The sequence below is a fragment of the Ovis aries genome, chromosome 5, assembly GCF_016772045.2.
Source record: "Ovis aries strain OAR_USU_Benz2616 breed Rambouillet chromosome 5, ARS-UI_Ramb_v3.0, whole genome shotgun sequence".
Taxonomy (NCBI): Eukaryota; Metazoa; Chordata; class Mammalia; order Artiodactyla; family Bovidae; genus Ovis; species Ovis aries.
The window spans coordinates 17,860,398-17,888,279 of NC_056058.1; the positions used below are offsets into that span (position 1 = coordinate 17,860,398).

The 27,882-nt window shown below is 53.5% G+C and overlaps 2 protein-coding genes and 1 long non-coding RNA gene across 5 annotated transcripts in view; 1 reads left to right on the top strand and 2 right to left on the bottom strand.

The window, feature by feature from the left end:
- LOC132659808 (uncharacterized) lies at window positions 1-27,384 on the top strand. The gene is made up of 2 exons (XR_009600655.1): window positions 1-54; window positions 16,088-27,384. It is a non-coding gene; the product is annotated as an uncharacterized LOC132659808 (long non-coding RNA).
- NMRK2 (nicotinamide riboside kinase 2) lies at window positions 5,959-10,367 on the bottom strand. 3 transcript variants are annotated; one of them, XM_012178080.4, is made up of 7 exons: window positions 10,252-10,367; window positions 8,392-8,482; window positions 7,835-7,883; window positions 7,591-7,747; window positions 7,027-7,082; window positions 6,543-6,649; window positions 5,959-6,277 (listed from the first exon to the last, which is right to left on the bottom strand). In XM_012178080.4, the coding sequence occupies exons 1-7, from the start codon at window positions 10,275-10,277 to the stop codon at window positions 6,260-6,262; spliced, it is 504 nt and encodes a 167-aa protein (XP_012033470.1). In that variant the 5' UTR covers window positions 10,278-10,367; the 3' UTR covers window positions 5,959-6,259. The 3 variants fall into 3 exon arrangements, with proteins under 3 accessions (XP_012033470.1, XP_012033468.1, XP_004008655.1); XM_012178078.4 differs by having other exon boundaries at window positions 6,543-6,646; window positions 7,011-7,082; XM_004008606.4 differs by having other exon boundaries at window positions 7,011-7,082.
- Window positions 18,733-27,882, bottom strand: part of ATCAY (ATCAY kinesin light chain interacting caytaxin) — a 40,106-nt gene continuing 30,956 nt past the window's right edge. The window contains exons 11-13 of the mRNA XM_027969868.3: window positions 25,542-25,613; window positions 23,914-23,946; window positions 18,733-21,704 (exon numbers count right to left, since the gene is read on the bottom strand). Of these exons, the coding sequence (XP_027825669.1) occupies window positions 21,695-21,704; window positions 23,914-23,946; window positions 25,542-25,613 (115 nt within the window). The 3' untranslated portion in view covers window positions 18,733-21,694. The remainder of the gene's footprint in view (window positions 21,705-23,913; window positions 23,947-25,541; window positions 25,614-27,882) is intronic.

Below are 27,882 nucleotides of genomic sequence, written 5' to 3' on the forward strand. Positions count from 1 at the left end.
TCCTTCAGCCCCCGAGACCTTTAGCCCCCCCGTTGTACAGAGAGAAAAAGAAAAGTAAGTACTGAAACCATCCCCCTGTCCCTCTGCCCAGCCCCACTCGGTGGCCGGAAAAGTGAGACACAGAACCACGGTGAAAGACATACCCCACGCACAGGACGCGCAAACACAGGCTCGCCTGGGGCACTCCACCGGCGGGCTGGGAGAGGGTGCCCGGAGGGGTAGGGGCGGAGTGGGGGCTGGGCCTTCTCCTGCTGGACTCTCCTTGTCCTGCGGGGACAGAGCGGGGCCCCTCCCTGGCCAGTTGACCCCAGGATGCCTGCGTCCTGCAGTTATGGCTGAGGTGCTGTCTCCCCTCAGGGAGCCCAGGGCTTCCCCCCTACCCACCCCCACCCTTAACTCCCCAGTGTCCACCTCACCCCCTGCGCGTGTGTGTTAGTCGTTCAGTCGTTTCTGACTCTTTGCAGCCCCATGGACTGTAGCCCGCCAGGCCCCTCTGTCCATGGGATTCTCCAGGCAAGAATATTGGAATAGATAGCCATTCCCTTCTCCAGGGGATCTTCCCGACCCAGGAATCGAACCTGGTCTCCTGCGTTGCAGGCAGATTCTTCATTATTCGAGCCACTAGGGAAGCTGGTGGCTGAACCCCACCCCCTGGGGTTTTGTATTTTTGAGGGTCCCCAGACAAGGAGGACTTACAGGCAGGCCCTGTTTGTATGATGGCAAGTTGCCTCTGCACCCTCCGCCGCTCCCTCCTCTCCCTGGCTTTTCGAAGGCTGAGAGAAGCTTAAACTGGACAGGGTGGCCATAAAGGCATGTCTTGGAGGGAGCCCCAGGCTCCCCACAGAGTGCTCTGGGTGGACTTGGGGGGTGCTCCTGGGCGACCGCGGAGGGCCTGTGGCTGCCTGTCTCTCCCAGTCAGCCTGCTCCTCCCTTAGGCACTGGCTGTCCCCCCATCCCAGGGTGTGTCTCAAGGACTCCCCCTCAGCGTCCTGGCAGACAGGATGCCTGAGGTGGGGGCCACCTTCAGAGGCAACCGCTCTGACCCTGTGGGGACTCAGGTGGGGCGGGCAGAGTTACTGCTGATTAAGAGGGCCGGCTGAGTGCTACTTGATGTGAGTGGCAAGTGCTTGGGGTGGGGGCGTCCTGAAATAGAACAAGGAGGTGGGGGGCAGGGAGCGGGCTCTGCAGCCTCGCCCCCCGCCTCCTGGGCCTCTGCTGCTGTCTTCCTCCTCCCAGGGCTGTTAGGACATTCAGGAAGGCTACCCCCAGCAGAGCTCTGGTGGGGTGACCGGCCAGAGGCTTGCCTGGGGACGCTCTGCATGGAAGGTCACCCGCCCATCTATATGTCTGCAGTGGGCTGGGGTGGGATAGGGTATCCCCAGAGGGACTTCCTAGTCAGGGTGGCCTCAGAGGAGCCAGATTCCAGTGAGGGGCCCCCCGGAATCTCTCCCATCCCCCTCAACCCCCAGCAATCCTGAGGATGCACCTTGTCCCCTGTTGGAGGTGAGCTGCCTGGCGCCTGGGGCCCTGTAGGGATCCAAGAAGTGGGGTGGCGGGCAGGCCAGGCCAAGTTCCTGGGGGTGGGGGTGACTTGGCACAGGAAGGTGTCAGCCACCGGACGAGGGGCACGTGGGTGTGAGTGCGTCACGTGGGCATGTGTCAGGGTCTGTCCCATCCTGGGTGCTTAGCCTGGTCTAAACAGCAGAATCCCACTCGGGGCGCCCCAAATCGGGGAGTAGGGTTTTGAGCCAGTTCTCTGCCTTTAGTCCAGCTTGTCTCCCCTCGGCTCTGCTGGCATTCAGGCCAGTTGGGTCTTGGTTGTGGGGCGTCCTGGGCGCTGGGGGACTTGGAGTAGCCTCCTTGGCCCCACACCCTTGATGCCAGGGGCCTCCAGTGTAACAACCACACATCCCTAGTGTCGTGTCACATTGCCCAGTGTCCCCTGGGCAGGGGGCAGCATCGCCCCCGGTTGAGAAGCCCCAACCTAAGGCTGTTGGCTTTGGGCATTCCAGGAAGGTGGGGTGCTTCTCACTGGGTGCCCCAGGGGTGATTTCAGGGGACACGGGAGCAGGCCTTCTTAGTGTTTTTAGTGATGTGTTTCATTCTAACGCATGTCAGGACATGCAGGCTTCCCCATCCACAGCAAGGTCATAAAGTTTCCTCTTCAAGTGAATTTAGTTAAAACCAATAAAGTAAGCGAGATTTGTAAAGAGAACTAATACATACCGTAGTACTGGTAGGGGAGTCTGCTCCAGCTCCCTGATGCGGGCAGGAGGAGAATGAATGGTCACAGAAGGGACCTCGGAGGGAGGCAGTGGGGGCACCAGGAACTGGGAGGGGCTCCTCCGGGCCTGGGGCTGGGGGCCTGGTGGTGATGGCTCCTGCAGGACTGTGAGTGCAGCCATGTCCCAGGCCCATCTGCCTGGCCTGGAACCCTGTCTCCTGGGGCCAAGGGACTCCACCCCTGGGAGCCTCAGTTTCCTCATCTGGAAAACAAGAATAGGTTATTCTGGTTGCCAGAGCACAGGAGAGCTCTCCCCGACTCCCCAAGCACCAGACAGGTGTCCCACAGGTGGGTGTACCCACCCTATGGCTGGCCAGGCTAGGGGCGGGCCTCGGGCTCCTTGTCATGGAGGGTGGAAAGACCTGCCACAGACCCGGCAGCAGTGGGCTTCCCAAGCCCAGGGGGCACGTTACCTGCCCAGGGGCTCTCTCCAAGATGGGCTGAGGCAGCTGGGTTCCAGGGCTGCCCACTCATGCTCCAGGCTGCCTTGTCTTGGGGCCTCCCATCCTAGGGCCTGGGGACACTGCCTGGCACTGACCCACTTGGTGGACACTGGAGGGGCGTGTTGGGTTAGTCTTGGGGTTCTGTCTGGGGAAGGCACAAGTTAGCCTGGCCTGGAGCCTTCCTGTGATGGGGCTGATCCGCTGGGCCCGTCAGATGGTTGTAGAAGAATTGAGAGATTCTTCCAGGGGTTCAGGTGGGAGGGCCTTCTGGGGCAAGTGTGAGTGGCCTGGCATGCTTCCCTGGCTGGAGAAGGCCCTGGGTGGGCATTTCCAGACTGGAGTTCAAATCTGAACTCTGCTGATCGACCATGGGCAGGTCCCTTCCCTCTCTGAGCCCTAGGGAAGTGGGTCATAGGATAACCCACCCTCTCCAGGTGACTGGCCCCCATAAGGGGGCAAACTCTCAGTTTGCCTGGACCCGGGCTTTCCCAGTGTGGGGAACCCTCAGTGCTGAAACACGGAAAGTTCTGTGCACGCTGGGTGGAGATGGTCCCCCGCTCCGCCTCGACTGTTTTCATAATGACCAGTGACTAGGCAGGGCTCAGGCTGCCCCGGAGCCTCCTCTCCCGTTTCCCGGTCCCATCCTGGGCTATTTTTGGCCTGGTGACCGGTGGATCAGCGTCGCTATGCTCCGTGCCTGTGGCAAAGGGCAGGACTTGGCAGCCCTGCTGAAACTCCCTGCTGGCCCTGCCCCAGCTCCCTCCTGCCCTCCAGGACACAGTGACCGCTCCCTGTGGCCCTCTACCCCAGCCCTCGCATCACTGCAGTGTGTGTAGCCGCTGCAGGAGGTAACTGATTCCAGCTATGCAGACTTGAGGGTCTGCTACAGCCACTCAGCTGGGCCACGTGGCGTGAAAGAAGCCATAGCTGACACACACGTGAACAGGCATGACTGAAGGCCAGTAAAGCTTTATTTATAGGTGCTGAAATTTGAATACCTGTAATATATGTGTCATGAAATTTAATTCTTCTCTTAAATTTTTTTTTCCCACAACCACTTAAAACTGTGAAGCCATTTTCAGCTTGAAGGATGTGCAAAAACCTACAGTGGGCTGGATTGGACCCAGGGGCCATCCTTTGCTGACCCAAGTACTACACACCCAGTAACTCTAACCCATTACACTGAGCACCTGATTTATTAGCAGGACAGTTATGTGCTGTTAGCGAGTTATGAGTATTACTGCATTTTTAAAATCTTATTCAATCGCTAAGTCGTGTCCGACTCTGCAACTCCATGGACTGCAGCATGCCAGGCTTCCCTTCTCCCAGAAGGGAATCCTTCACCATCTCCAGAGTTTGCTCAAACTCATGTCCATTGAGTCAATGATGCCATTTTTTAAAATATTTTTATTCTATTTTTCTTTTTGGTCATGCCAAGCCCTGTGGCATGTGGGTTCCCCAACTAGGGATTAAACCCACTTCACCTGCACTGGGAGTGTGGAGTCCCAACCACTGGACCATCAGGGAAGTCCGGCATTAATGCATTTTTTTATTAAAGTCACAAATGTCGAAAATTCCACTGAATAAAAGTCACATTGGGAAATTCCCTGATGGTCCATTTGGTAGGACTAGGTACTCTAACTGCAAGGAACCCAAGTTCAATCCTTAGTTGGGAAACTAACATCTCATAAGCAGTGTTGATGTAGCCAAAAAAAAAAAAGTTACTTTGGGTGGTTTTTTTTTCTTATAAAAACCTGGTGAATTAAAAAAAAAATACATATGACATGCAGGATCTTAGTTCCCCAACCAGGAATTGAACCCACACCCCCAGCAGTGGAAGCACAGAGTCTTCACCACTGGACCACCAGGGAAGTCCCTAGAAGACTTTGTTTTTTAATTTGTATTTATGTATATATTTGGCTGTGTTGGGTCTTAGTTGCAGCACGTGGGTTTTATTTCCCTGACCAGGGATCAAACCCAGGCCCCCTGCATTGGGTGCTGAGTCTCAGTCACTGGACCCCCAGGGAAGTCCCCCAACTTCTCCTTGTATGGACACCAGTCATCCTGGATTAAGACCCACCTTCACGACCCAGTCACATTCTGCGGTCCTAAGGGTCAGGGCTTCAACATATGAATGTGAGGGTATACAATTCAGCCCATAATAGTGTCGTTTGTTCTTTGGTTTTGTTGATTTGAAGCAAGCAGACACTTAACAGGTTCAACAAATGTCCCAAGACTTGGTGTCCTGAGCCACGAGGTACACAGTTGGTTGATGGCCAGGCAGGGACGGACACCCAGGCCCTCCCGACCTTCGACCTGTGGGCTCCTTCACCTTTGCTCCACTGTCCCTAGAAAGACTAAAAATATGGTGACCAATCATCTCGGTTCTGAGAGATTTCTGGGGAAACAGGGCTTTCTGTGTTAAAACTAGGAAAGTCCCCAGTACATGGGGATGGCTGGTCACTTTCCTAGTGGCTGCACTGGGCCTGAGCTGAAGCCCCTGCCCCTGCTGGGCTGCCTTCCATCTGCTCAGCACTCTCTTGTTTGTGTCTTGCTCTGTGCTGAGTCATGAGGCTGCAGGGGCAAAAGGCAGTGGTGAGCGCTGTGCCAGGTGATTTCTGTTAGCAGGAAGACTGTTGAGAAGGGGCAGGATCCGAGCAGGAGGCTTCCACCTGGGATACAGAAAGCGAGCAATTTCCCAGGAGCCTAGGACCCCAAATGTGGGGCGGGGCAGGACTTACAGGACCGACCCACTGTGAACCAACCCTTTCTGTGGATCTCCACAGGCCTGTCTGTGAAATGGGTGTACACGATAAACTGAACCACCAGCCTTCTAGGGCTGGCTCAGGGACACGGAGAGTGTGCTTATGAGCCTCCTGGATCATGAGAAGTAGTATCAGCTCCGATCATGGGGGAAGTGCCAGGGTGCAGTGAGGGTGGGGCTCAGCCAAGAGCCAGGGGCACCCTCAGGCCAGGCTGACTTCCCAGACCCTGCTCTGGGCCGTGCCGCGCCACGTGCTGAAAGCTGGCAGGAAATTGCCCTTTTGAGGAAAATAGGCCCAAAGACCCTCAAGCAGCCACCCAGGGCCACACTGCCATGGGTCCACCAGGTGGATACTGCCACTGCCTGGAGCTCTCAGCGTCACCCGTGGAGGTTACCAGTACACTGAGGAGAAGGGCCGGGAGAGGCCCTCTTGGCACCTCAAACACAACAGGCTGGACCCCAACAACTAAAAAACAGGATCAGGTTTAATAAGTAAGCCGCCGTTGAGGTTATGGATGGATGCATTGTGGGCCCCAAGCTGCTGGGCTATGAGCGGGGCGTCCACTCTCATCTGTACAAGACTTCTCCGACGGGAATGATCACGCAGTGCCCGGCTGCAGTGCCACCCGCTGGCCGCGCTGTGGCCGGAGCTGTGTGTGGGTCCCTGCAGTGGGGGCTGGGTGCCTCCTCTTGGGCCTTGCTAGGAGCGGTTCAGGAGTGAGTTCTGAATGTCTTCCAGGACCTGGTGGAAAAGCTCCTCGCGGGACTTCATGCCGTCCAGGTACACTGCAGTCGGAAAGGCCATAGTCAGGGGCCCAGGGGGCTCAGCCAAGGGAGGGCCGGATCCCTGGGGCTGCTGCCAACCAGCTCACAGCAGGGCTGGCAGACTGCTGGGTCAGGAGGAAGCGGACCCACAGAGTTAGGCAGCTGGGACAGGCCAGCATCTGGGCCCCAAAGCAAGAGACTGCTGGCGAGACTCGAGGAAGGCCTTCTAGGTTTCCCACCAAGTCCCGGAGGGGAGGGGCCAGCCTCATCTCACTCAGGGACTTACCCACTTCCACACCGTTGGCCTCCATCTCCCGCTTATACTTCTGGTACATAGGCCACACGTGGCCGTCGAAGAGGCCAGGAGGATCAGGGACCGCGTAGCTTCGCCTACTGGGGAGGGAGATGGGCAAGGATGAGCAACATGCAGGTCACCTGAGGGTGGTGCCAGTGCAGAGCCTGGGGTGCGGGAACTAGGTCAGGAGCGGGGACCCCATGGAGTCAGGGGCCCCGTGCTGGGGCCTGAGTGCCCCAACTTCTAGCATTTTTCCCAGTGGGCCTGGGAGATGCCCACGGCAGGGCAGTGGTGGGTCATGCTATCCGGACCCCAGGCTGTGGGCCTCTGGAACCCAGCACTGGCCACCCAAGTGCCTGCTGCCGAGCAGTCTGCAGCTTCAGGGTGGCCGTGTGTCTGGCAGGCATTACCCATTTCCTGGTTCCCCCTGGGGATGCAGACAGAGCCCCCCAGGCTCACCTTCTCCTCCACTTACACTCTTCATAGGGGACGGTCAGGAAGTACCTTCGGCTGTACAAGTCCACCAGGGGCCTGGCAGGGGTGGAGGACATGGTCAGTGCCCGTGGGCCAAAGCACACAACCCCAGAGCCTCCAGGCATGTTCCTGGGTGACAAGGGTGGGGTGGGGAGAGGGGTCTGGGCTGATTAAGTTAGGGATGAGTGAGGGGACCAGCAGTGGCCAGTCTCCTGCTATGCCCACTGTGCCCCCCTACTCTGAGGGTGGAGTCATCCCTCTCTCCCAATTCGGGGGCCCAGAGAGGTACAGTGTCTTGCCCAGGGTCACCCAGCAAGGTTGGGGATCCCACCAAGCCTGCTGTCTGAGGAAGCTGAGGTCCTAGACAGAAGACTCAGTTCCCCCAAGAGGTGTGGGTTTTTGCCCCAGACCCTTGGATCAGACTCCGAGGCCTGTCTCCCGCTTCCTGCTGCCCCAGTCCCAAGCCTCCCACACCCCCAGGCCTTGGTGTCCTGTCTGTCGAAATAGAGACTTGGTGACCTGGGAGGGCCTGCATTGCCCGGGGCCTAGATCTGGAGATACTCACTTGTAGCTATAGAGCAGGAAGCCTTCCAGAATGAGGATGTGGGTGTCTGAGGCATCCAGTCGGACACTGACCCCGTGGGCGCGGGCAAACTTCCGGGGGCTGCTCACCCAGGCCTGCACGGTGCTCAGCATGGCCTCCATGTCCAGGGACTCCAGCACTAGGGGGCGGGAGACAGGGCATTAGTGGGGTGGGGGCCGGGGGGTACTGTGGGCAGGGGCGCAGGGCTGCCGCCGTCCATTCTTACCGTCCCACTGTTTGAAGCCGTCCTCCCCAACTGCTATTTGGTCTTGGGGCTGAAACAGAGGAGCCCAAGCCGCGGGCTCAGTGCCCGCCTTCCCACCTCACCCCACCCTGGGGGAACAGCACCCGGAGAGCCCCCGGTGAGGGTCTGGGGGCACCTGCTTGCCCCGTTCCCCTGCAGCTGAGAGTCACAGGCTCTGAGGTCCCAGGCAAGGCACTCAGAACCCCCTCCCCAGCTTCATGACTACTGGGACCAGGAGTGGGGACCAGTTACATCCATAGTGAAGTTGCCCCTCACCCTCCACAAAGCAGCGAGGGTGGGCTCAGAGCCCACTTTGCAGACGGGACAGGGGTGGAGCAGAGGATAAAGGGCACCGCCCAGGCAACACATCCGCTCTGGGACCTGCACCTCCCCTGTCTGCGCCCTGAGAACCTGCCAGGCACATAGCAGGTGCTCAGTAATTGAGAACGCCGGCCCCAGGGCACCCCCAAGGGGTCTGCCTGCCCTGAGGCTCCTTCACGGGGCCACCTCCCTCCCCTGCCCCTGGCCAGGGCAGCCACCTTGAAGAAGTCATCCTGGTGGATCACGCAGCAGTTGGGCAGCGCCTTGAGGAGGTTGTTGGTCAGGGTAGTCTTGCCGCCGTTGGTCATGCTGTAGGCAGAGCATACTTGTGAGGCTGCCTGGGTCCCTTCTGTGGGCCTGTCTGGGTCTGAGGGGCCCCCAGGATCAGACTGAAACCTAAAACACAAGGCTGTAGTGCTAAGAGGGTATTTCTATTCATCTGAAGTCAGGGGATGAGATGGCTGGATGGCATCACTGACTCAACGAACATGGGTTTGAGCAAACTCCGGGAGACAGTGAAGGACAAGGAAGGCTGGCATGCTGCAGTCCATGGGGTCAAAAAGAATCGGACACGACTGAGTGACTGGACAACAGCAACGGAAAGTCAGGGGAGGGGTTCTGAGTGGCCAACCTGGGCCGCCCGGCATCCTGCTGCCCACTGCCCGCGTGGGCCAGGCATAGGCCTGCCCTCGCCGGTGGAGAGAAACAGAAAAGAGCAGAGGAGGTGGGAACAAGCTGACAAGTTAACACGCAGTCTCAGCTGGGGTCAGGGAAGCACTGCTTTCCGTGTTCGGACTCATTCAGTGTGACCGCAAACCCAGGAGGTGGGGCCGGGAGCTGGTCTTACAGACCAGGAAACTGAGGCCCACGTGTGACCTAGCCTCTGCAGGGCTTTTTTAAAAAGCCAGACTATTAAAGCAAGTGCTAAATGGAAAACTGCAAACCTGGGAAGAGGCAGTCACCTTAGGACAAAGGGTGGGAATTCCCTGGTGGTTAAGACTCCGTGCTTTCTCTGCTGAGGGTCTTAGTTCGATCCCTGGGTGGAGAACTAAGATCCCACAAGCCATGTGGTGTAGCAAAAAAATATATATAAAATCCTCAAAAAACAATGGGCAAAGCAGGGTGATCTTGCTCAATCTCATCTGCTCGGGATATCTCTGGTTTTAGTGCCCAAAGTCCCCAATCCTGGGGATCCTTCAGTCCCAGGAAAAGCAGGACGATGGTCACCCTAAGGACTCTAGACTGGGGCCGTCGAAGGACACAGAAGGGTGACTGTCAGGCCTTCCTGGACGTGAGTGTCCCTTTGACCTGGCTGTCCCTGTCCCAGGAATCAGGAGTGGAAAGCTGAGTGTGAAAGGAGGGAGTTGCAGCTTTCAAAAGAGCTGGTGGGAAAGGAGACCTCCATGCCTGAAGGGGAGCAGGTTAGCACATGCCTGATGTTAATCTGAGTTGTTGCTGACAGGCACACGGTGCCCTTAGGGCCAGCTACAGAAATGGGGGCCCTTGTCTCATTCTGTGAAGAATTTCAAGAGGGTAATGGAGCACTAAACCAAAAGCAGGGTGGACCCAGGGCGACCGCCCAGGTTGGAGCTTCAGGCCAGCCCGGCTTCTGCTAAATGCTTCCCAGGCGTAGTCCTAAAAGGCCACAATCCCCAGGAAAGCAAGGTTCCTGCCTGAGGTCAGCAGAAGGAGCTTCTAAAGGCGGGTGCCACACGGCGGAGTGCCACTCTGAGGACCCCACCCCACCTGCCCAGGAGCCTCCTGGGGTTGGTGTCTCCCCATCCCCACCCTCCAGCCCTTCAGAAGAACTGCCTAAGCTTTATAAAGTCTTCTATCCCCAGGGAGTCTTGTCTACTTTGGGTGCCGGGTGGGGAAGGGACTTCCAGTGCGGAATTTCCAAACAGAGGGCAGAACCCCACTCCCAGCACTCCGACCTTGGGCATCGGGTCCCTGCGACACCAGGCTCCAGGCAGCCCTCCATTCATTCCCCTGGCCTCCTGCCCAGGCCGCCGCCTCGGCCCGCACAGGGGCGCGCCCGGCCTGCCTCTCCCTCCTCCGCGCGCTCCCGGGCCGCTCACCCTCCGATGCCCACGATGTACTTCATCTCGGCGCGGAGGGGCGGCGGGGACCGCGGTTGGCAAGATGACTCCTGACTCCCGGGTGCCCGGCTGGGCCCGACCCCGCAGTGCGTCCCGGCTTCATTGAGAAAACCCCGCGCCTTTATAGGCTGGGGCAGCACGGAGGCCGCCCAGAGTGGGGCGGCCCACCGCCTATGGGGAGCGCGGCTGCGCGCTGAAGTGGGCGGGCGGGGTGGGGGTGGCGCGCGGCACCTGTTCCCACTGGATGGAAATAGCTCCACGCTGCCTTTTGCCTAAATTAGTCACGGGTCGGCCAGGCAGGGGCGGCGGGTGGATGTCACCCCGCTCCCTCTCCCCTCCTCCTACTCCTTCCCTCCTCCCCCTCCTGGCCAGGCTGCCCAGGGGACAGATAACCGGCCACACACCTTCCTTCCCTAAAAATATCCAGGCCGGTGTGTCCCCTCGCCTGACCCTGACATTAAGGCCGGCTCTGGTGGCTGAAGAAAGGAGCTCACACCTCCCCCCTGGGCCCGGTCTCCAGCCACAGCAGCCGGCCAGCCCCGGGGGCTCCACACAGCAGGGGACTTCCTTTTCTAAGGGGGTTGCTGCCAAGATGGGCTTAAGGTCCAGAGCGGTGAATCCCAAGATAGCTTTGTTCAGGTGACCCTGGCCACGGGAAAATCTCAGCGTGACACCAGGGCCCGTTCTTTGGGCGGCCACGTGAGGCCTGGCGTCATTGGGTTTAGCCTCTGGCCTCTCAGCAGCTGGGTGGGCTAGGGTTGGGGAGGCATGGCTCTGTGGATCCGCCCACAGAACACGCACACCTTGCTGACCAGCTGGGACCACATCCCAGACCCAAGGAGATCTTTTGCTTTCAGGACCCCCTTTCTCACTCTTGAGAACGACTGAGGATCCCAGGGAGCTTTGGTTTAAATGGATTACTGTTGGGTCTTCCTTGTGGTCCAGTAGTTAAAACTCTGTCCTTCCAGTGAAGGGGGCGTGAGTTTGCTCCCTAGTCCGGGAGCTAGGATCTCGAAAGCTGCTCAAGGGATGGCCTTAGTAAAAAAATAAATAAATGGATTACTGTCATGGATAATATTTACCACATTATAACTTAAAACTGAGAAAGATTAAAGCCTTTTCAACTTTTAAAATGATAAAACTACATGGTCACATGAATGTAATATACATATATATTTATAATTTTATTGATTTTTGGCTGTGCTGGGTCTTTGTTGCTTTGCTTGGACTTTCTCTAGTTGCAGTGAGCAGCGGGGGCTACTCTTGGTTATGCTGCACAGCCTTCTTATTGCGGTGGCTTCTCTTGTTTCAGAGCATCTGTAGCTGCAGCATGCGGGTTCAGTAGTTGTGGCCTTTGGGCTCTGGAGTGCCTGGACTTCAGTAGTTGTGGTACACAAGCTTAGTTGCTCCAAAACATGTGTAATCTTCCCAGACCAGGGATGAACCTGTGTCCTTCGCACTGGCAGGTGGAATCTTATCCACTGCATCACCAGGGAAGTCCACAAATATGATATTTTTTAATGAAAAATAGTAGTTTTTAAAAAATTCAGGGAGGGGGCTAGATAAAATTGAAAACTGTTTTTGTATTGAATGTCGTTATTAAGAAAGTGAAAAGGCAAAGCAGGGGATGGAAGAAAATATTTACAAGTCATATGTATGGTAAAGAGTTATTAGAATATATAGAGAACTCTTACAAGTCAGCAACAAAAAGACAAATGACCCAATTTAAAAATGGGCAAAGACTCTGAATAGACATTTCTTCAAAGAAGATATACTCATGGCCAACAAGCACATGAAAAGATGCTCGGCCTCACTGATTATCAGGGAGATGCAAATGGAAACCACAGTGAGGGAATTCCTGGGTGGTCCAGTGGTCTGGACTCTATGCTTCACTGCCAAGGGTGTGGGTCAATCACAGGTCAGGGGACTAAGATCCTGCAAGCTGCAACCCCCAAAATGAATAAATAACCCACAGTGAGATACCACTCACACCCTCTAGGATGGCCACGGTCAAAGAGACGGACTGTGTGTATGTCAGTGAGGATGAAGAGAGATGGCAGTCCTGTGTGGGCATGGGAAGCGGGGCAGTCTCTGTGGAAAACAGTTGGCAGTTATTTGGACCCAATTTCACTTCAAAGTGTCAACCCAAGAGAAATGAAAACACATGTCTCCACAGATGCTTGTCCATGAATGTTTATAGCAACATGAGTCATAGGAGCCAAAAGGTGGAAATTACTAAGTGTCTATTAGCAGATGAATGGATATACAACTGATCCATTCTCCCACGGACTATTATTCTGCTATGAGAAGGGGAGAAGCCCTGACACTCGCTACCACATGGACGGACCCTGAGGACACGATGCTCAGTGAGAGGAGCAGACACAGAAGGACACACAGGGCGTGACTCTGCTGACGGGAAACGAGCAGAGCAGGCTGATCCGCAGAGACAGCGTTCGTGGCTACCAGGACCTGGGAGAGGGCAAATGAGGGGTGATTACTTGTAGGGTGTTCTTCTGCGGTGATGAAAATGTTCTGGAATTAGATAGAGGTGATATTTTCAGAGCATTGTGAATGCACTAAGCGTTACCTAATGGTACACTTTACGATAACGGTTAGTTGCATATTATGTGACTTTTGCTTCAGTTGACAACAGCAAAAAAGCTGAGAACCTTTCCAGCTACAGTCAGAGAGAGATGACACATTGCTACAGCAGGAGGGTCAAAAAGATAACCTGCTGCTATCTGTGAAGATGAGGGAGGAACCATGAGCCATGGATGTGGCGGCTCTAGAAGCCGGAAAAGGCAGGAGTCTGTTCTTCCCTGGAGCCTCCAGAGGGACCAGTCCTGCCCCCATCTTGATCTTAGCTCTATGAGACCTGTGTCAGACTTCTCACCTCCAGAACTGTCAGAGAATAAATTTATATTGTTTAAATAAAAAAAATTTTTTAGGTTAAACAGTGATATTCTCTGTGTGTGTGTTCAGTTGCCAAGTTGTGTCCGACTCTTTGCAACCCCATGAACTTCAGCATGCCAGGCCTCCCCGTCCTTCATTATTTCCTGGAGTTTGCCCAAGTTCATGTCCATTGAGTCGGTGATGGCATCCAACCACCTCATCCTCTGTTGCCCCCTTCTCCCCCTGTCTTCAATCTTTCCCAACATCAGTGTCTTTTCCAATGAGTCAGCTCTTTACATCAGGGGGCCAAAGTACTGGAGCTTCAGCTTCAGCATCAGTCCTTCCAATGAGTATTCAGGGTTGATCTCCTTTAGGATTGACTGGTTTGATCTCCTTGCAGTCCAAGGGACTCTCAAGAGTCTTCTCCAGCACCAGAGTTCAAATGCATCAATTCTTTGGTGTTCTACCTTCTTTACGGTCCAATTCTCACATCTGTACTTGACTACTGGAAAAACCACCACTTTGACTATATGGACCTTTGTCAGCAAAGTGATGTCTTTGCTTTTTAACCCACTGCCTAGATTTGCCATAGTTTTCCTGCCAAGAAGCAATCATCTTCTAATTTCATGACTGCAGTCACCATCCACAGTGATTTTAGAGCCCAAATCACTTTAATGTCTGGTTTAGAAGGATTCTCGCATCTGCTTGTGGTTCAGCCGGCTTCCATAGTTGTTTTGGTCGATGTACAGGAGAAAGGGCTTCCCAGGTGGCGCTAGTGGTAAAGAATCTATCTGCCAATGCAGGAACCATAAGAGACCTGGGTTCCATCCCTGGGTCGGGAAGGTCCCCCGGAGGAGGGCATGGCAACCCACTTCAGTATTCTCGCCTGCAGAATCCCATGGACAGAGGAGCCTGGCAGGCTACAGTCTATCGGGTCAGAAAGAGTCAGACATGACTGAAGTGACTTAGCATGTACTCACAGGAAGAAAAACCGAGCTTTACACACAGATAAAGGAGGATTTTTAGCCTGTTTTAGGTCATTATGGGTAGTTTTCTCTGTCCTATGCCTGCACAGGATGGAAGGAGGATTATGAAGGTGGACTATTCTTTTTCACTCTCTGCTTGCACTTTGTTTCTTCGCTTGTTTTTGTTAAATGATTTTTAAATGACGATTATATTTATCTTTTTTGGCTGTGCTGGGTTTTCGCTGCTGTGCGGGCTTTTCTCTAATTGTGGCGAGCGGGGGCTACTGCCTAGCTGTGGTGCTGAGGCTTCTCATTGCGATGGTTTCTCTTGTTGGGGAGCACGGGCTCTAGGGCACCCGGGCTCCAGGAGCTGTGGCTCATGGGCTCTAGAGCACAGGCTTAATAACTGTGGTGCCCCCTGCTGCGGAAGTATTGAGTCTTAACCACTGGACCACCAAGGAAAGAAAGTGAAAGTATTGGATGCTCAATCGTGACCGACTGTGACCCTACGGACAATAGCCCGCCAGGCTCCTCTGTCCATGGGATTTTCCAGGCAAGAGTACTGGAGTGGGGTGCCATTTCCTTCTCTAGGGGATCTTCCCGACCCAGGGATGGAACCTAGGTCTTTTGCATTGGCAGGTGGATTCTTTACTGTCTAAGCCACCAGGGAAGTCACTTTGAATGGATCTTTTTTCCATATATGATTCTGACCTTGAAGACCCCCTGAGGGGGTGTCAGTGACCACCACCCTCAGCCACCCTGGCCTACTCTTTAAGAATCCTTGGTTAAGAATTCTGCGTTTGAATCCTGCATTTGAATCCTGGTTCTGCCACTTGCCACATGGGGGAGCTCAGGCTCCACCTTGGCCTCTCTGTGCCTTACTGTTCCCATCTGTATAAAGGGAGGCTGCTAGCCCCAAGCAAGGGAGGGAGGATGTCTATGGCTTTGGGCTCCCGTCTCCCAGAGTATGAAGGGAGGATGCCCTGCCCACTCCTGACTTGCCCCTCAGCAGCCAAAGTTGCTGCCACAGGGCCTTTGCACATGCCGTTATCTTTTCTGGGAACCGTCCCTCCCCTTACCCAATCCTCCTCCCTCAGGCTAACTTTGACTAAGCTATCCTGCATCAGCTTGGACCTCCCCTCTTCCAGGAAAACTTTCTGGATCCCCACTGCCTCTCTCCACATCATGAGCTCCCTCCAGGGCAGGCTGGGCCATGCATGTCTTGTTTTCTGATGTATCTGCAGTGCCTACCAAGGTCAGGTCCACTAATGGTAGCGTCCCTTCGTCCCTAAATAGTGGCAGAAGGAATGAATGAAACTGGAAGGGCCAGGAGATCTTTGAACACAGCCAACGGCTTCCTAGGTGGTGCTAGTGATAAAGAAACCCCCTACCAATGTAGAAGACCTATGAGGCTCAGGTTTGACCCCTGGGTGAGGAAGATACCCTGAAAGAGGAAATGGAAAATCGCTCCAGTATTCTTGCCTGGGAAACCCCATGGACAGAGGAGCCTGATGGGCTACAGTTCATGGGGTCACAAAGAGTCGGACAGGACTGAAACAACTTCGCACGCAAGTATGCACGCTGGCTGAAACACAAGGGGATTTCAGTAAGAATCCTGCTAAGTCAGTGTAGCTAGACGACCCCCTTACCCTTCATGTCCCCTCCTGTGATCTTCCATTCACCGACCCCACCTGCTCCTTGGCTGGGAACCTGCCTGCCTGTGCTGTGTCAGGAGTGGAAACTGGCTCTGTGAGCTCTCTGCCCCTCTGCAATGACTCCCGAGTACAATCCGCTGTTATGGCTTGAGCTGTCGGGCACAGGTTTTTCTTTAAGCCTGCTTGCTCTGTGTGATGGCTAGAGGGAGCTTTGTAAAAACCCAGATGGGGGCTTTCCTGGTGGCTCAAGGGTTGAGAATCCGTCTGCTAATGCAGGGGACGTGGGTTCGATCCCTGATCCAGGAAGATCCCGCATGTCTCGGAGCAACTAAGCCTGTGGCCCGCCACTACTGAGCCTGTGCTCTAGAGCCTGGGAGCTGAAACTACTGAGCCCACGTGCTGCAACTTCTGAAGCCCGTATGTCCTAGAACCCATGCTCTGCAACAAGAGAAGCCACCACAGTGAGAAACCTGCATGCCACAGCTGGCGAGTACCCCTGCCCTCCGCAAGTGGAGAGATAGCTGGACAGCAGTCAAGACCCAGCACAGCCAAAACTAAATAAATAAAACTGGAAAAGAAAAAAAACAATAACAACCAGATTGGGGGCTGTCTTTCCTGTTTCAACTCTCTTGTGCCAAAGATTCCTCCCATTCTTATTTGCATTTAAAAAAAGCACACTGGGATGTCCCCAATGCAGGGGGTGCAGGTTCAGTCCTTGGTCAGGGAACTAAGATCCCACATGCTGTGCGGTGAGACCAAAAATGAAAAGTAACCCGTCCTCACCCCCAGGCCCTGCCCTCTCTGGCCCCCCATGACCTCCCTCCCCTCCTATTTCACTGGGAGGACCAGCAGTGGCTAAGACACCTGCTGAGAGGGTCAACCAGTGGTGGGGACATAGCGACTGGTCTGGTTAAGAATTGTTTAACGGACTCATCTAGTGGCTTCAGGCAGGACTGACCTGCTTGAAGGTCAGAGGTCAGGAGAGGTCACTGGGAGCAGTGACCCTCCTTTCAAAGGTGGCCACCAGGGACAGAGTGTCAAGTGCCCGAGACAGGGGTCTTGTCCACTGCCCACCCCCCTTTCCTCCCCACTCCAGCCCCTTTGGCTCTCGGGTTCCTCTCGGCAGCGTGGCTGGACCCGTGACCCTGAGCTCCATCAGCTGCCCCACAGGCGGGGGGAATGCCAGCTCCGTGTGTGACCTCTGGCCCAGTTTCAGCGGCAAGAATTTCCCGGGAGCCTCGTTGTAGGGCACGCAGCCCGGACCATGGGTAACAGCGACATTCCCTGGCAGGGCCCTGCTGGAAGGCCTCTGGGTCGCTCACCCTGGGCTCCCAATACAGACCTGCCTGTCCCCTAAGAGCCCAAGGTCATTGAAAGTGACCATCCCACGCCATCCTGTGAGATTCCATTCATGGGACACATCCAGGCCAGTCCGTAGACACAGAGAGCGGGCTCCTGGTCCTCAGGGGCTGGGGAGTGCCTGCTGACGGGGACAGGGCCTCCAGACCCAGACAATATTCCGGGCATTCTGCACAGCATTGCGAATGTGCTAAACGCCATTAGCGATAGATTTTAAGAATAGCTCATTAGGCCATTCAGCTCTGGCTTTGCAGTAACACCCAGCGGTAGCCAGGCCAGCCTCAGGCCCTCTCTGTCTGCACTCCTTCAGCCAGTCTTCATTTTCCTGCTCCTGTCTCACCCAACTCGGTCCAGCCTACAAGCCTTAGCCCTTGCCAGATACCTCTTGGCCTGCCCAAAGGCTTGGCTAACTGTTTCTTCTCTCTGTGATCTCCAATCAGAGAAAACTCTTCCTCCAGGGAGCCTTCCTGGATTTTCCTCCTGATCCCTAGTGAGGCCCTGGTTCCCTGTGTCAGACTCCCTCACTGGGCTGGGAACGTGAGAGGTGACTGGTCCCTGAGGATCCCCAGTACAGTATGGTGAATATGCTAAATCCCATTATTCAGTGAGTGAATGAATAAATGAGGTTCATAGGAACCCCCTTAAGATACTCAAAGACTCAGAGGGGTGGTAGGAAGGGGTGGGACCGTCACCTCCAGACACGGCACCCCATGATCCCAGCACCAGTTCTGCCGTCTTCAGCTCCCCCTCCTCACCACTCCCATGCCAACTGGCTCCCTCCCAGTAATAATGCCCTTCTCTGTGAAGGGCACCTCGCTGGATGTCACAGAGGTGGGATGGCAGAGACAGGTGGGTTGGCATCTGTTGACTCCTGCCATCAACCTGATGGAGACTTTGTGTGAACACATGCATCCTGGTATCCCTGCCACCAGCAGGTCTACAAATTCTGGGCGTGGACAACAGGACTCCTCCTGTACCTGGCATGGGAGGGCCCACTCTTACCCTTTGGGGGAAGATCCTAAGATCCTAAGCCAGCAGAGGGTGTGAGTCTGCGGTCATGCAATGGGATGGCTGGAGGAACAAAGCACAGGTCACATCTCAGACCCATCCTTGAGTGTCCGTGTGACCCCAGGTGAGCCACGCCCCCTCTCTGTGCCTCAGTCTCCCCATCTGTGATGCCCAGAGGGGGCTTGCAAGCTCCACCCACTTCCCCATGACTTGCTTGGGTTGGGAAGATCCCCTGGAGAAGGAATGGCTACCCACTCCAGTATTCTTCCCTGGAGAATTCCATGGACAGAGGAGCCTGGCGGGCTATAGTCCATGGGGTCATAAAGAGTTGGACAAGACTGGGGGCAGGAAGGGAACTTGAATCACAGAGAGGCAGAGCCAGAAGGAGGCCTCAGGAAGGACCCAGGTGGGCTTCCCATTCTGGTGACAGGAGCCAGAAGCAAGAGAGGCCATGACTTAAAGGCCATGACTTAAGGTCACCCAAGTCGCTGTGCCCCATCCTGGCACGTGAAATCTGCTGTCTCTGCACCCTGCCCAAGACCAGAGCCACATCCCATGCACGTGGACAGAAGTCACAAACCTCCATTCTCACCGGTGCTTTATTTCCCATGAAAATCCCCCAAAGCCCGTGGAACTGACGTCTTTACATCACGACAGTAATCATAATGAATTGTTTGTTTTAAAAAACCACAAAGCTGGCTGTCGGAAGCATGGGCATGTGAACTATGACCTTGGGTCGGGGGTGGACTTATGGCGCACCCCATGTGTCACAGAGGAAAACTCAACGTCCCTTCACAAGGAGGGCTTGGTGTCCACTGTTTCAGCCAAACTGCCCTGTGAATAGAAATCTTCCACAAAGCCCATTTCGGAGGGTACAGCTAACTCCCGCCTGGATATGGTGGCCCCATCTGGGTGGAGCTGCACCTCGGAACCTCATGCACTTGTGGAGAGGTGGCCAGCCTGGAGACTGCCTCCCTGGGGGTCTCTTTCTCTACTCTGGAGGGGTCTGCATGGCTGGGTTGGGGTCCTTGGTTCCACTTGCCTGTTGTTTGTGGCTGCTGGTGGTCCTGAGGGGTGGCAGGTGGGCCACAGTGAACTGGGAGGCGGGGTGGGGGTCCGTGTTGAAATTTCTTGTTCGGCCAGAATCTTTAGGCCACAGACTCTTTGAGGGCGGGATGGTCTGCCCCTCTCGTCCCTCTGTGGCCTCTGCACACGTGTTTTTGCGCACATGGTCAGCTGTGTTCGACTCTGAGATCCCATGGATTGTAGCCCGCCAGGCTCCTCTGCCCATGGGATTCTCCAGGCAAGAATACTGGAGTGGGTTACCATTTCCTCCTCCAGGGGATCTTCCCAACCCAGGGATCGAACCTGCGTCTCCTGTGTTGGCAGGCAGATTCTCTACCACTGAACCACTTGGGAAGCCCTACTGGCTCTGCAGGCTGTCAGTAACTGTCAGGTTGGGTGGCATGCATCGGTTCCTATCCCCGGCTCCTTTCTCACTGTCACTGAAGCACTGTTTCTAGGAGTTACTGCGTATACTGTACTGTGGATCTGTGGGCCTTGCAGGCCACGTGTCCATCTCATCAGCAGAGCAGAACCAGTCACTTGAACCTGGAGTTCAACCCGGCCCTGCAGATGCCGAGGCACCTTTTATAAAAGGAGGCACTCTGGGCAGGGCTGGAGCGCGAGCAGACCCAGGATGGAGGGGACTTTCGGTAGGGGGGTGGGAGTGGAGAGAAGCAGCCTGCCTTGGGCTCCAGGTAACTCATCAGAGCTGGGAACACAGATCCTGTCCTTTATTTGACGTTCAGGAAATAGAGCAGAAATACAAATTAAAAAATACCACCAGACACCCAAAGGCCCCAGCCTTGCAGGAGCAGTGCTGGGTTCCAGAAGACAGAGGCCCAAGGCCCTGCATTTTCCAAGATGGGAGCCACTGTTGGGACAACTCCTGCCATGCGGAAAGCCTTGTTGTCCCTTTGCCTCAGTGCTGAGTGCCACTGGCTCCCTCCTGTCATCAGGGTAACCCTAGATGTACCCCCTTGATGCCAAGAATCTCCTACTGGGAGATGATTGAGGTAGGGGGTCGATCAAACCTGGATGACGCCAGCCAAGAAGCCAGCCACAGAGGCCAGACACCGCCCCTGCTTGACTTCTGCCCAGATTTATGGAAACAGAGGGCTTCCCTGGTGACTCAGATGGTAAAGAATCTGCCTGTCATGCAGGAGACCTGGGTTTGATACCTGAGTCGGGAAAATCCCCTGGAGAAGGAAATGGCAACCCACTCCAGTATTCTGGCCTGGAGAATCCCATGGACAGAGAAACCTGGTAGGTTATAGTCCATGGGTCAATGGGGTCGCAAAGAACCGGACACAACTGAACTACTCACACTTTTCATGGAAACAGAAACTCTTAGGGTCATAGGGGACCGCAGGGGACCACTCCGTGCAAGCATGCTCATCCTTTTCTTGTATGCCTCGAGAGACAGGGAACTCACTCCCTCTAGAGCCCACCTGACTGGCCTTTGGAGCACATTAGAAAAGTCTTTTTCTTTTCTCCCTAAGGAAATCTGTCTCCTTTTAATGCAGGTGGCCATAGCATCCAGACCACTGTGATTTATTTTTCCCAGTGACATTTGTAACGCTCAAAAGTCCAGTACCCTGTATATGCTTTCTTATCTGTCAGTATTTCTGTGATGAGCTTATCTTGAAAGCTGGTTTCTCAGCTTCTGCTCCTGGTGGGAACCCAAAGGGGCACATCCCAACTCCATGCTAGGGGGAGGGATTGGGAAAGTGAGGAGGCTCATTCTCTCGGTAGGAGGTATTGGTTGGGATTGCCCTGTGGCACGGCCTCTGCCTTAAAGGGGCTGGAGAATGTTCTACACTGAGGGAGGGGGTGGATTTGCAACTGTAGGGCAAGGATGATTATCAGTGGCCCTCACTGGTGCCATGGGCTCTGATGTTCCCCAAGGAGGTGGGAGTTATAGGTGGCGAGGGGGCTGGTTTAAAGGAAAAGCCTTGAGTTCCAAGGTCAGGCAGTTCCCCCAGGACACGGTGCTGCTGGGGGTGGTGCTGAACTTCCAGGCCCGATGCCCAGGACTGCAGGGACTGTTCTGGGAGGAAAGGCACGAGGAAGAATCCAGACCCAGCCAGGGAGTCGGTGGGCATCTGTGGCTCCAACCTGGCCCAGGCGACACGCAAGAGAAGGGTCCTGACCAGGAGTCTGTGCAGTGGGATGGGGTCTCTGAGGTCACCAAGACGCGCGGGCCATGCTTGATGCTTCCCGCTCTTCTTGGCCATGAGTTCATGAGTGTGGAAGGGTGGAGAACTGGGTCCTTTTCCAGATGCATTAATACTGCATCATTAAGTGTTTTCAAACAGCTAGAAAGGATGTTGGGTTTCAGAGATGGATGGGGGAGACGGGCACCCCACCAGAGACTGGGACTTGGGATGAGGTGAGGATGAGATCCAGGGCCGCAGGGCATCCAACAGAGGTTTCTTGGCATCTGAGATCTTTCGTGTCCTCCTCTGTGCTCACGTTACTTCAGGACATGCTGGAGAGGGAGAGACATGGTCAAGTTACCATGATTGGATTTAGAGAAAGTGGAAAATGTGTGTGGAATTCAAAAGAATGATCTAATCTGGCTTTGGCATGCCCTCGACAGCAAGAGTGGCACCTACCTTGCAAAGTCTGCCACCTGCCACCCACCTTCCAGGTGTGGTTCTGAAGGGCACCTCTCTCTTGGTGCCCCAGCCAATGAGTAGGCCCCAGGGTGAGTGCCCTCAATCAGACTGGGTCAGTTTTCAATTCACCCATCTATTCACCATCCTTCCATTCACTTATCCAACCATCCATCCATCCACACACTCATCCATTTATCCATCTAACCAACCATCCATCCATCATCCATCCACCCACCCATCCATCCACTTATCCAACTCACCATTCACCCCTCCATCCACTTATCCAACCAGCCATCCATCCATCCATCCACACACCCATCCATCCAACTATCCATTTATCCATCCATCCATCCACACACTCATCCATTTATCCATCTATCCATCCACCCAACCATTCATCCATCCACACACTCATCCATTCATCCATCTAACCAATCATCCATCCATCATCCATACATCCATTCACTTGTCCAACCAACCATCCATCTATCTACACACCCCTACACCCATCCAACCATCCATTTATCCATCCAACCATCCATACACACCCATGCATCCATCCAACCATCCATTTATCCATCTAACCATCCATTCATGCAACCATCTATCCATCCATCCATCCACACACCCATTCAACCATCCATCCATTGACTTATCCATCACCCATCCACCCATCTGTCCATCTATCCATTGAGCCCATCTATCTGTTTATCCACCTACCCATATACATGTCCATCTACCTATCCACCCATCTCTCCATCCATCTGTCCATCTACCCACTGCTCCCAACCATTCTTCCTATTATGTATTTAATCATTTTAAAAGTGCTTGTTTTTTATTATCTCTGCCTGAGGTTCCCCGGGGTGGGGGTGTCTAATTCTGCTGTTTGTTGTATCTGACTTTTTTCATGGTGAATGATTTCCTTGTGTGTTCTGTGTCTGTGGACGGGGACTTATTTTCAGAACGCATGGATTGAGATGGTCTTGTCAGAAACGCATTGAGAACTTGCCTCTATTCAATGTCTCCAGGGCAGTACTGGTTTGAGTCCATTTTTGATGTTTATTTCTCAGCTTGGGGCTTCTTGGGTCACATGGATAGTATTAAGACATGTAGCTGGCCAATGTTACAGATTTGTAGCAGAGAATGTGATCAAGGATTAACCCTGCACATTCCAAAGAAAAGTCTGGCCCTTTCCCAGCCCCTTGGCGGCCACCTCCATGACCTTGGCATGTCCTTCTTGATAAGAGTATCTTTGCTTGCCTGGGTCCTTGGGTCATGCTGGATAATCTATGCTGCCAGTATGACTTAAGACAGGAGCTGTGGACCATGTGATATCCGCTCAACCTCTGAAAGGGCTAGAGATGAAGGTCAGCCATGTGTACAGCCCACCACACATATGACTGACCCCCAGTAAACACGCTGGACACCAGGGCTCCTGGCAAGCAGCACAGGTTGGTGACACTTGCTGTGCACCACCACACTTGGCTGCTGGGAGAATAAAGGGCTGTCCCCACAAGTCCCCTGGGAGACAACAGCTGGGAACTCGCACCTGTCTTTCTTTGCCCAGCCCCATACAGCTCTTCCTATTGCTGATTTTGATCTGTATCCACCCATCCACTGTGATAAACCATAACCGTGAGCAGATCTGCTTTGCTGAGTCCCGTGAGTGCTTCTATGGACCCTGAGGGTGGTCCTCAGGACTTGTGACACACAGGGAGGCTTTTTCTGGCATCTAGAGCCGGGCAGACACACTGAGATAGGTAGTGGGCAGACAGCGCACCCTTCAGCTGAGTTAAATCCCAGGTTTCAGGGGTCCTGGCTATGGATGAATTCTCAGCCAGGGTCCTCAGCCTGGGGCCTCCCATCACTGCAACCCCTGGAGTTGGGCAGGGACCAGCTGCTCACTCAACCCCAGAGAAGGCCCTGTTGTCATGGTAACTATGATCTCTCTGCCTCCCTGGTGCCTCCTCCCTCCACCACCAAGTCACAGGGACTCATCCAGGCTAGGTTCCACTTAGAATGTTTCCAAAAAACGTGCCAAGAACCACCTCTTCCCCCTCCCGCTGGCTTCCCACGCACCTTGTTTCCTGATCTTCTGTGGCCAGAGCAGACCTGTGGGAAAAGGAAGGAATCCTAGCATTAGTTGCCTGTTTGGGGAGCCTTGGCATTTGGCTGTGAGCCCTATGAGGGCCAACATGGCTGCATCCTGATCTGGCACAAAGCAAGCGTCAGCATGTGTCTGCTGTGTAACACATGAGCCAGGACAGGTAATCACGAGGACGGCCAAGCCCCTTGGCTGCCACAAAGTGAAACCACCAGTGCTGCCCCAGGCCTACCCGCCTGGAAGGTGGGACCCACCCACCAGGACCTGTACAAAGGCCAGCCAGAACCTCCATCTGAGAGCAGATCCTGGTCTCTCAGGCACATCAGTTGCCCCTGGTCCCTGTGCTTGGCCTGTGATAGATGCAGGGCAGGAGGAGGAGGAAGGGACAGTCCCAAGATATAGCCACTGCCCTCAAAGAGCCCAAGGACAGGAGAAGAAGGGTACAACAAGCAGCAACTGCAGGAGGCAGATGGCACAGAAAGAGACAGGGAAGGAGGGGCCCATGCCATCTGTCTGCACATCCCAGGGGGAGGCACTAAAGGACTTTTATAACAACAGAGAGTCACTGGATTAAAGACAAATTAGGAGGGGGAGGGGAGTGGAAGGAACTGCTTAGTGGGGTACAGGGTCTCCCTCTTGGCGGAAAGAATGTTTGGGAGAGAGGTGCTGGTTGCCCACAACTGTTGTTGTTCAACTGCTCAGTCGTGTCTGACTCTTTGCAGCCCCATGGATTGCAGCACCCTAGGCCTCCCTGTCCTTCACTATCTCCGGGAGTTTGGTCAAACTCTTGTCCATTGAGTCGGTGATGCCCTCCAACCATTTCCCCCTCTGTTGCCCTCTTCTTCTCTAGCCTTCAATCTTTCCAAGCATCCAGGTCTTTTTCAATGAGTCGGCTCTTTGAATCAGGTGGCCAAAGTACTGGAGCTTCCGCTTCAGCATCAGTCCTTTCAATGAATATTCAGGGTTGACTGCCTTTAGGATGGGCTGGTTTGATCTCCTTGCAGTCCAAGGGACTCTAAAGAGATGTACTAAATCCATATTAAAATGGTTTGATGGAGTAGGTCTCATGGTGGACCTTTTATTTTGGTTTTTGCTTCACTATGAAGCATAGAGGATCTTAGTTTCCAGACCAGGGATGGAACCTGCGCCCCATGTAGTGGAAGTGAGGAGTCTTAACCACTAGATCACCAGAGAAGTCCCTGCTGCTGCTGCTGCTAAGTCGCTTCAGTCGTGTCTGACTCTGTGCGACCCCATAGACAGCAGCCCCCCAGGCTCCCCCATTCCTGGGATTCTCTAGGCAAGAATACTGGAGTGGGTTGCCATTTCCTTCTCCAATGCATGAAAGTGAAAAGTGAAAGTGAAGTTGCTCAGTTGTGTCCGACTCTTAGAGACCCCATGGACTGCAGCCCACCAGGCTCCTCCATCCATGGGATTTTCCAGGCAAGAGTAGTGGAGTGGGGTGCCATTGCCTTCTCCGAGGGAAGCCCCAAGGTGGTCTTATTTCAGCACCATAGTGACCTCAGATCACCTTCATCTGATGTTCTTTGGGCTTGGCAGCCGCTGGCAGGTGTGAGCTCTTGCCCACAGCCACCTAGACGCTTACCTGTCTTCTGCCAGCCCCGCCTCTGCCTTCTCTTCAGACCTGGGCAGGACGTACTCCGGCTGCGGCCTCGCACTGGGAACAGAAAGAGGTGAGCAGGGATGACCAGCTGGCCGAGTGGGCTGAGGGGCTGTTGGCTCCCAATGCCCCTCCATCTGGGCTGCCGTGACCTGACAGCAATCTGGAGAGGGTCTGCCTACCCTGGGAAGTGCCGGGGCCCAGAGGGTGGAGCAAGTGATGGGATGGTTAGGAATTCATCAAGATGAAGGCCATGGGGAGAAAGAAAGAAAACAAAAAAATAGAGAGAGATTTTTTAAAAAGCAGAACGATAATGAAGAATAAAAGATAACAGCCCCTGAAGGGTAAAACGAGACTCCAACAGCAAAGAGAGAGAAGAAAAAAAAAAAAAAAATATATATATATATATATAATAAGAAAAATATAAACAAGAGGGATCAGAATAATAACAAAGATTAGAAAATAATAGAATAAGAAACCACAATCACAGAAAACTAATCAAACTGATTACATGAACTACAGCCTTGTCTAACTCAATGAAACTATGAGCTATGCTGTGCAGGGCCACGCAAGACGGACAGGTCACGGTGGGAAGTTCTGACAAAACATGGTCCACTGGAGAAGGAAACGGCAAACCACTTCAGTATTCTTGCCTTGAGAACCCTATGAACAATACGAAAAGGCAAAAAGATATGGCCCTGAAAGATGAACTCCCCAGGTCGGTAGGTGCCCAATATGCTACTGGAGATCAGTGGAGAAATAACTCCAGAAACAATGAAGAGACAGAGTCAAAGCAAAACAAAAACAAAAAAACACAAAAACCCCAGCTGTGGATGTGACTGGTGATGGAAATAAAGTCTAATGCTGTAAAGAACAGTATTGCATAGGAACCTGGAATGTTAGGTCTGTGAATCAAGGTAAATTGGAAGTGGTCAATCAGGAGATGGCAAGAGTGAACATAGACATTTTAGGAATCAGTGAAGTAAAATGGACTGGAATGGGTAAATTTAACTCAGATATCCATTATATTTACTACTGTGGGCTAAGAATCCCTTAGAAGAAATGAAGTAGCCCTCATAGTCAACAAAAGAGTCCCAAATGCAGTTCTTGGGTGCAGTCTCAAAAATGACAGAATGACCTCTGTTCATTTCTAAGGCAAAACTTTCAATATCACAGTGATCCAATTCCATGCCCCAACCAGTAATGCTGAAGAAGCTGAAGTTGAACGGGTCTATGAAGACCTACAAGACCTTCTAGAACTAACACCCAAAAGAGATGTCCTTTTCATTACAGGGGACAGGAATGCAAAAGTAGGAAGTTAAGAGGTACTTGGAGTAACAGGCAAGTTTGGCCTTGGAGTACAAAATGTAGCAGGGCAAAGGCTAACAGTTTTCCCAAGAGAATGCACTGGTCATAGCAAACACCCTCTGCCAACAACACAAGAGATGATGCTACACATGGACATTACCAGATGGTCAATACCGGAATCAGATTGATTATATTCTTTGCAGTCAAAGATGGGGAAGCTCTATACAGTCAGCAAAAACAAAACCTAGAGCTGACTGTGGCTCAGATCATGAACTCCTTATTGCCAAACTCAGACTTAAATTGAAGAAAGTAGGGGAGACCACTAGACCATTCCGGTATGGCCTAAATCAAATCCCTTACAATTATACAGTGGAAGTGACAAATAGGCTCAAGGGATTAGATCTGACAGACAGAGTGCCTGAAGAGCTATGGATGGAGGTTCGTGACATTGTACAGGAGGCAGTGATCAAGACCATCCTCAAGAAAAAGAAATGCAAAAAAAAAAAAAAAAGAAAAGAAATGCAAACATGCAAAATGGTTGCCTGAGGAGGCCTTACAAATAGCTGAGAAAAGAAGAGAAGCTAAAGGCAAAGGAGAAAAGGAAAGATATACCTATCTGAATGCAGGGTTCCAAAGAATAGCAAGGAGAGATAAGAAAGCCTTCCTCAGCGGTCAATGCAAAGAAATAGAGGAAAACAACAGAATGGAAAAGACTAGAGATCTCTTCAAGAAAATTAGAGATACCAAGGGAATATTTCATGTGAAGATGGGTGCGATAAAGGACAGAAATGGTATGGACCTGACCGAAGCAAAAGATATTAAGAAAAGGTAACAAGAATACATAGAAGAACTATACAAAAAGGATCTTCATGACCCATGGCTTTACTGTGCAGAGGATAAGGCCCAGGCCCCCAGGAGGATCCCCAGGGCCCTGGGCAGGGGAACAGTAGATGGATTCCCCTCTCTTCCACATCCAGAGGGACCCCTGCTCTGTCTCCCCTCTCTCCTGCACCCACAG

What these genes read in the sequence shown, in the direction of transcription:
- NMRK2 (XM_004008606.4), bottom strand. Translation starts at nt 10,277, where the DNA reads ATGAAGTACATCGTGGGCATCGGAGG. An exon ending in TACATCGTGGGCATCGGAGG is followed by an intron (nt 8,483 to 10,251) that starts GTGAGCGGCCCG and finishes CTCTGCCTACAG; the next exon opens with CATGACCAACGGCGGCAAGA. An exon ending in ACCAGGATGACTTCTTCAAG is followed by an intron (nt 7,884 to 8,391) that starts GTGGCTGCCCTG and finishes CCTCTGTTTCAG; the next exon opens with CCCCAAGACCAAATAGCAGT.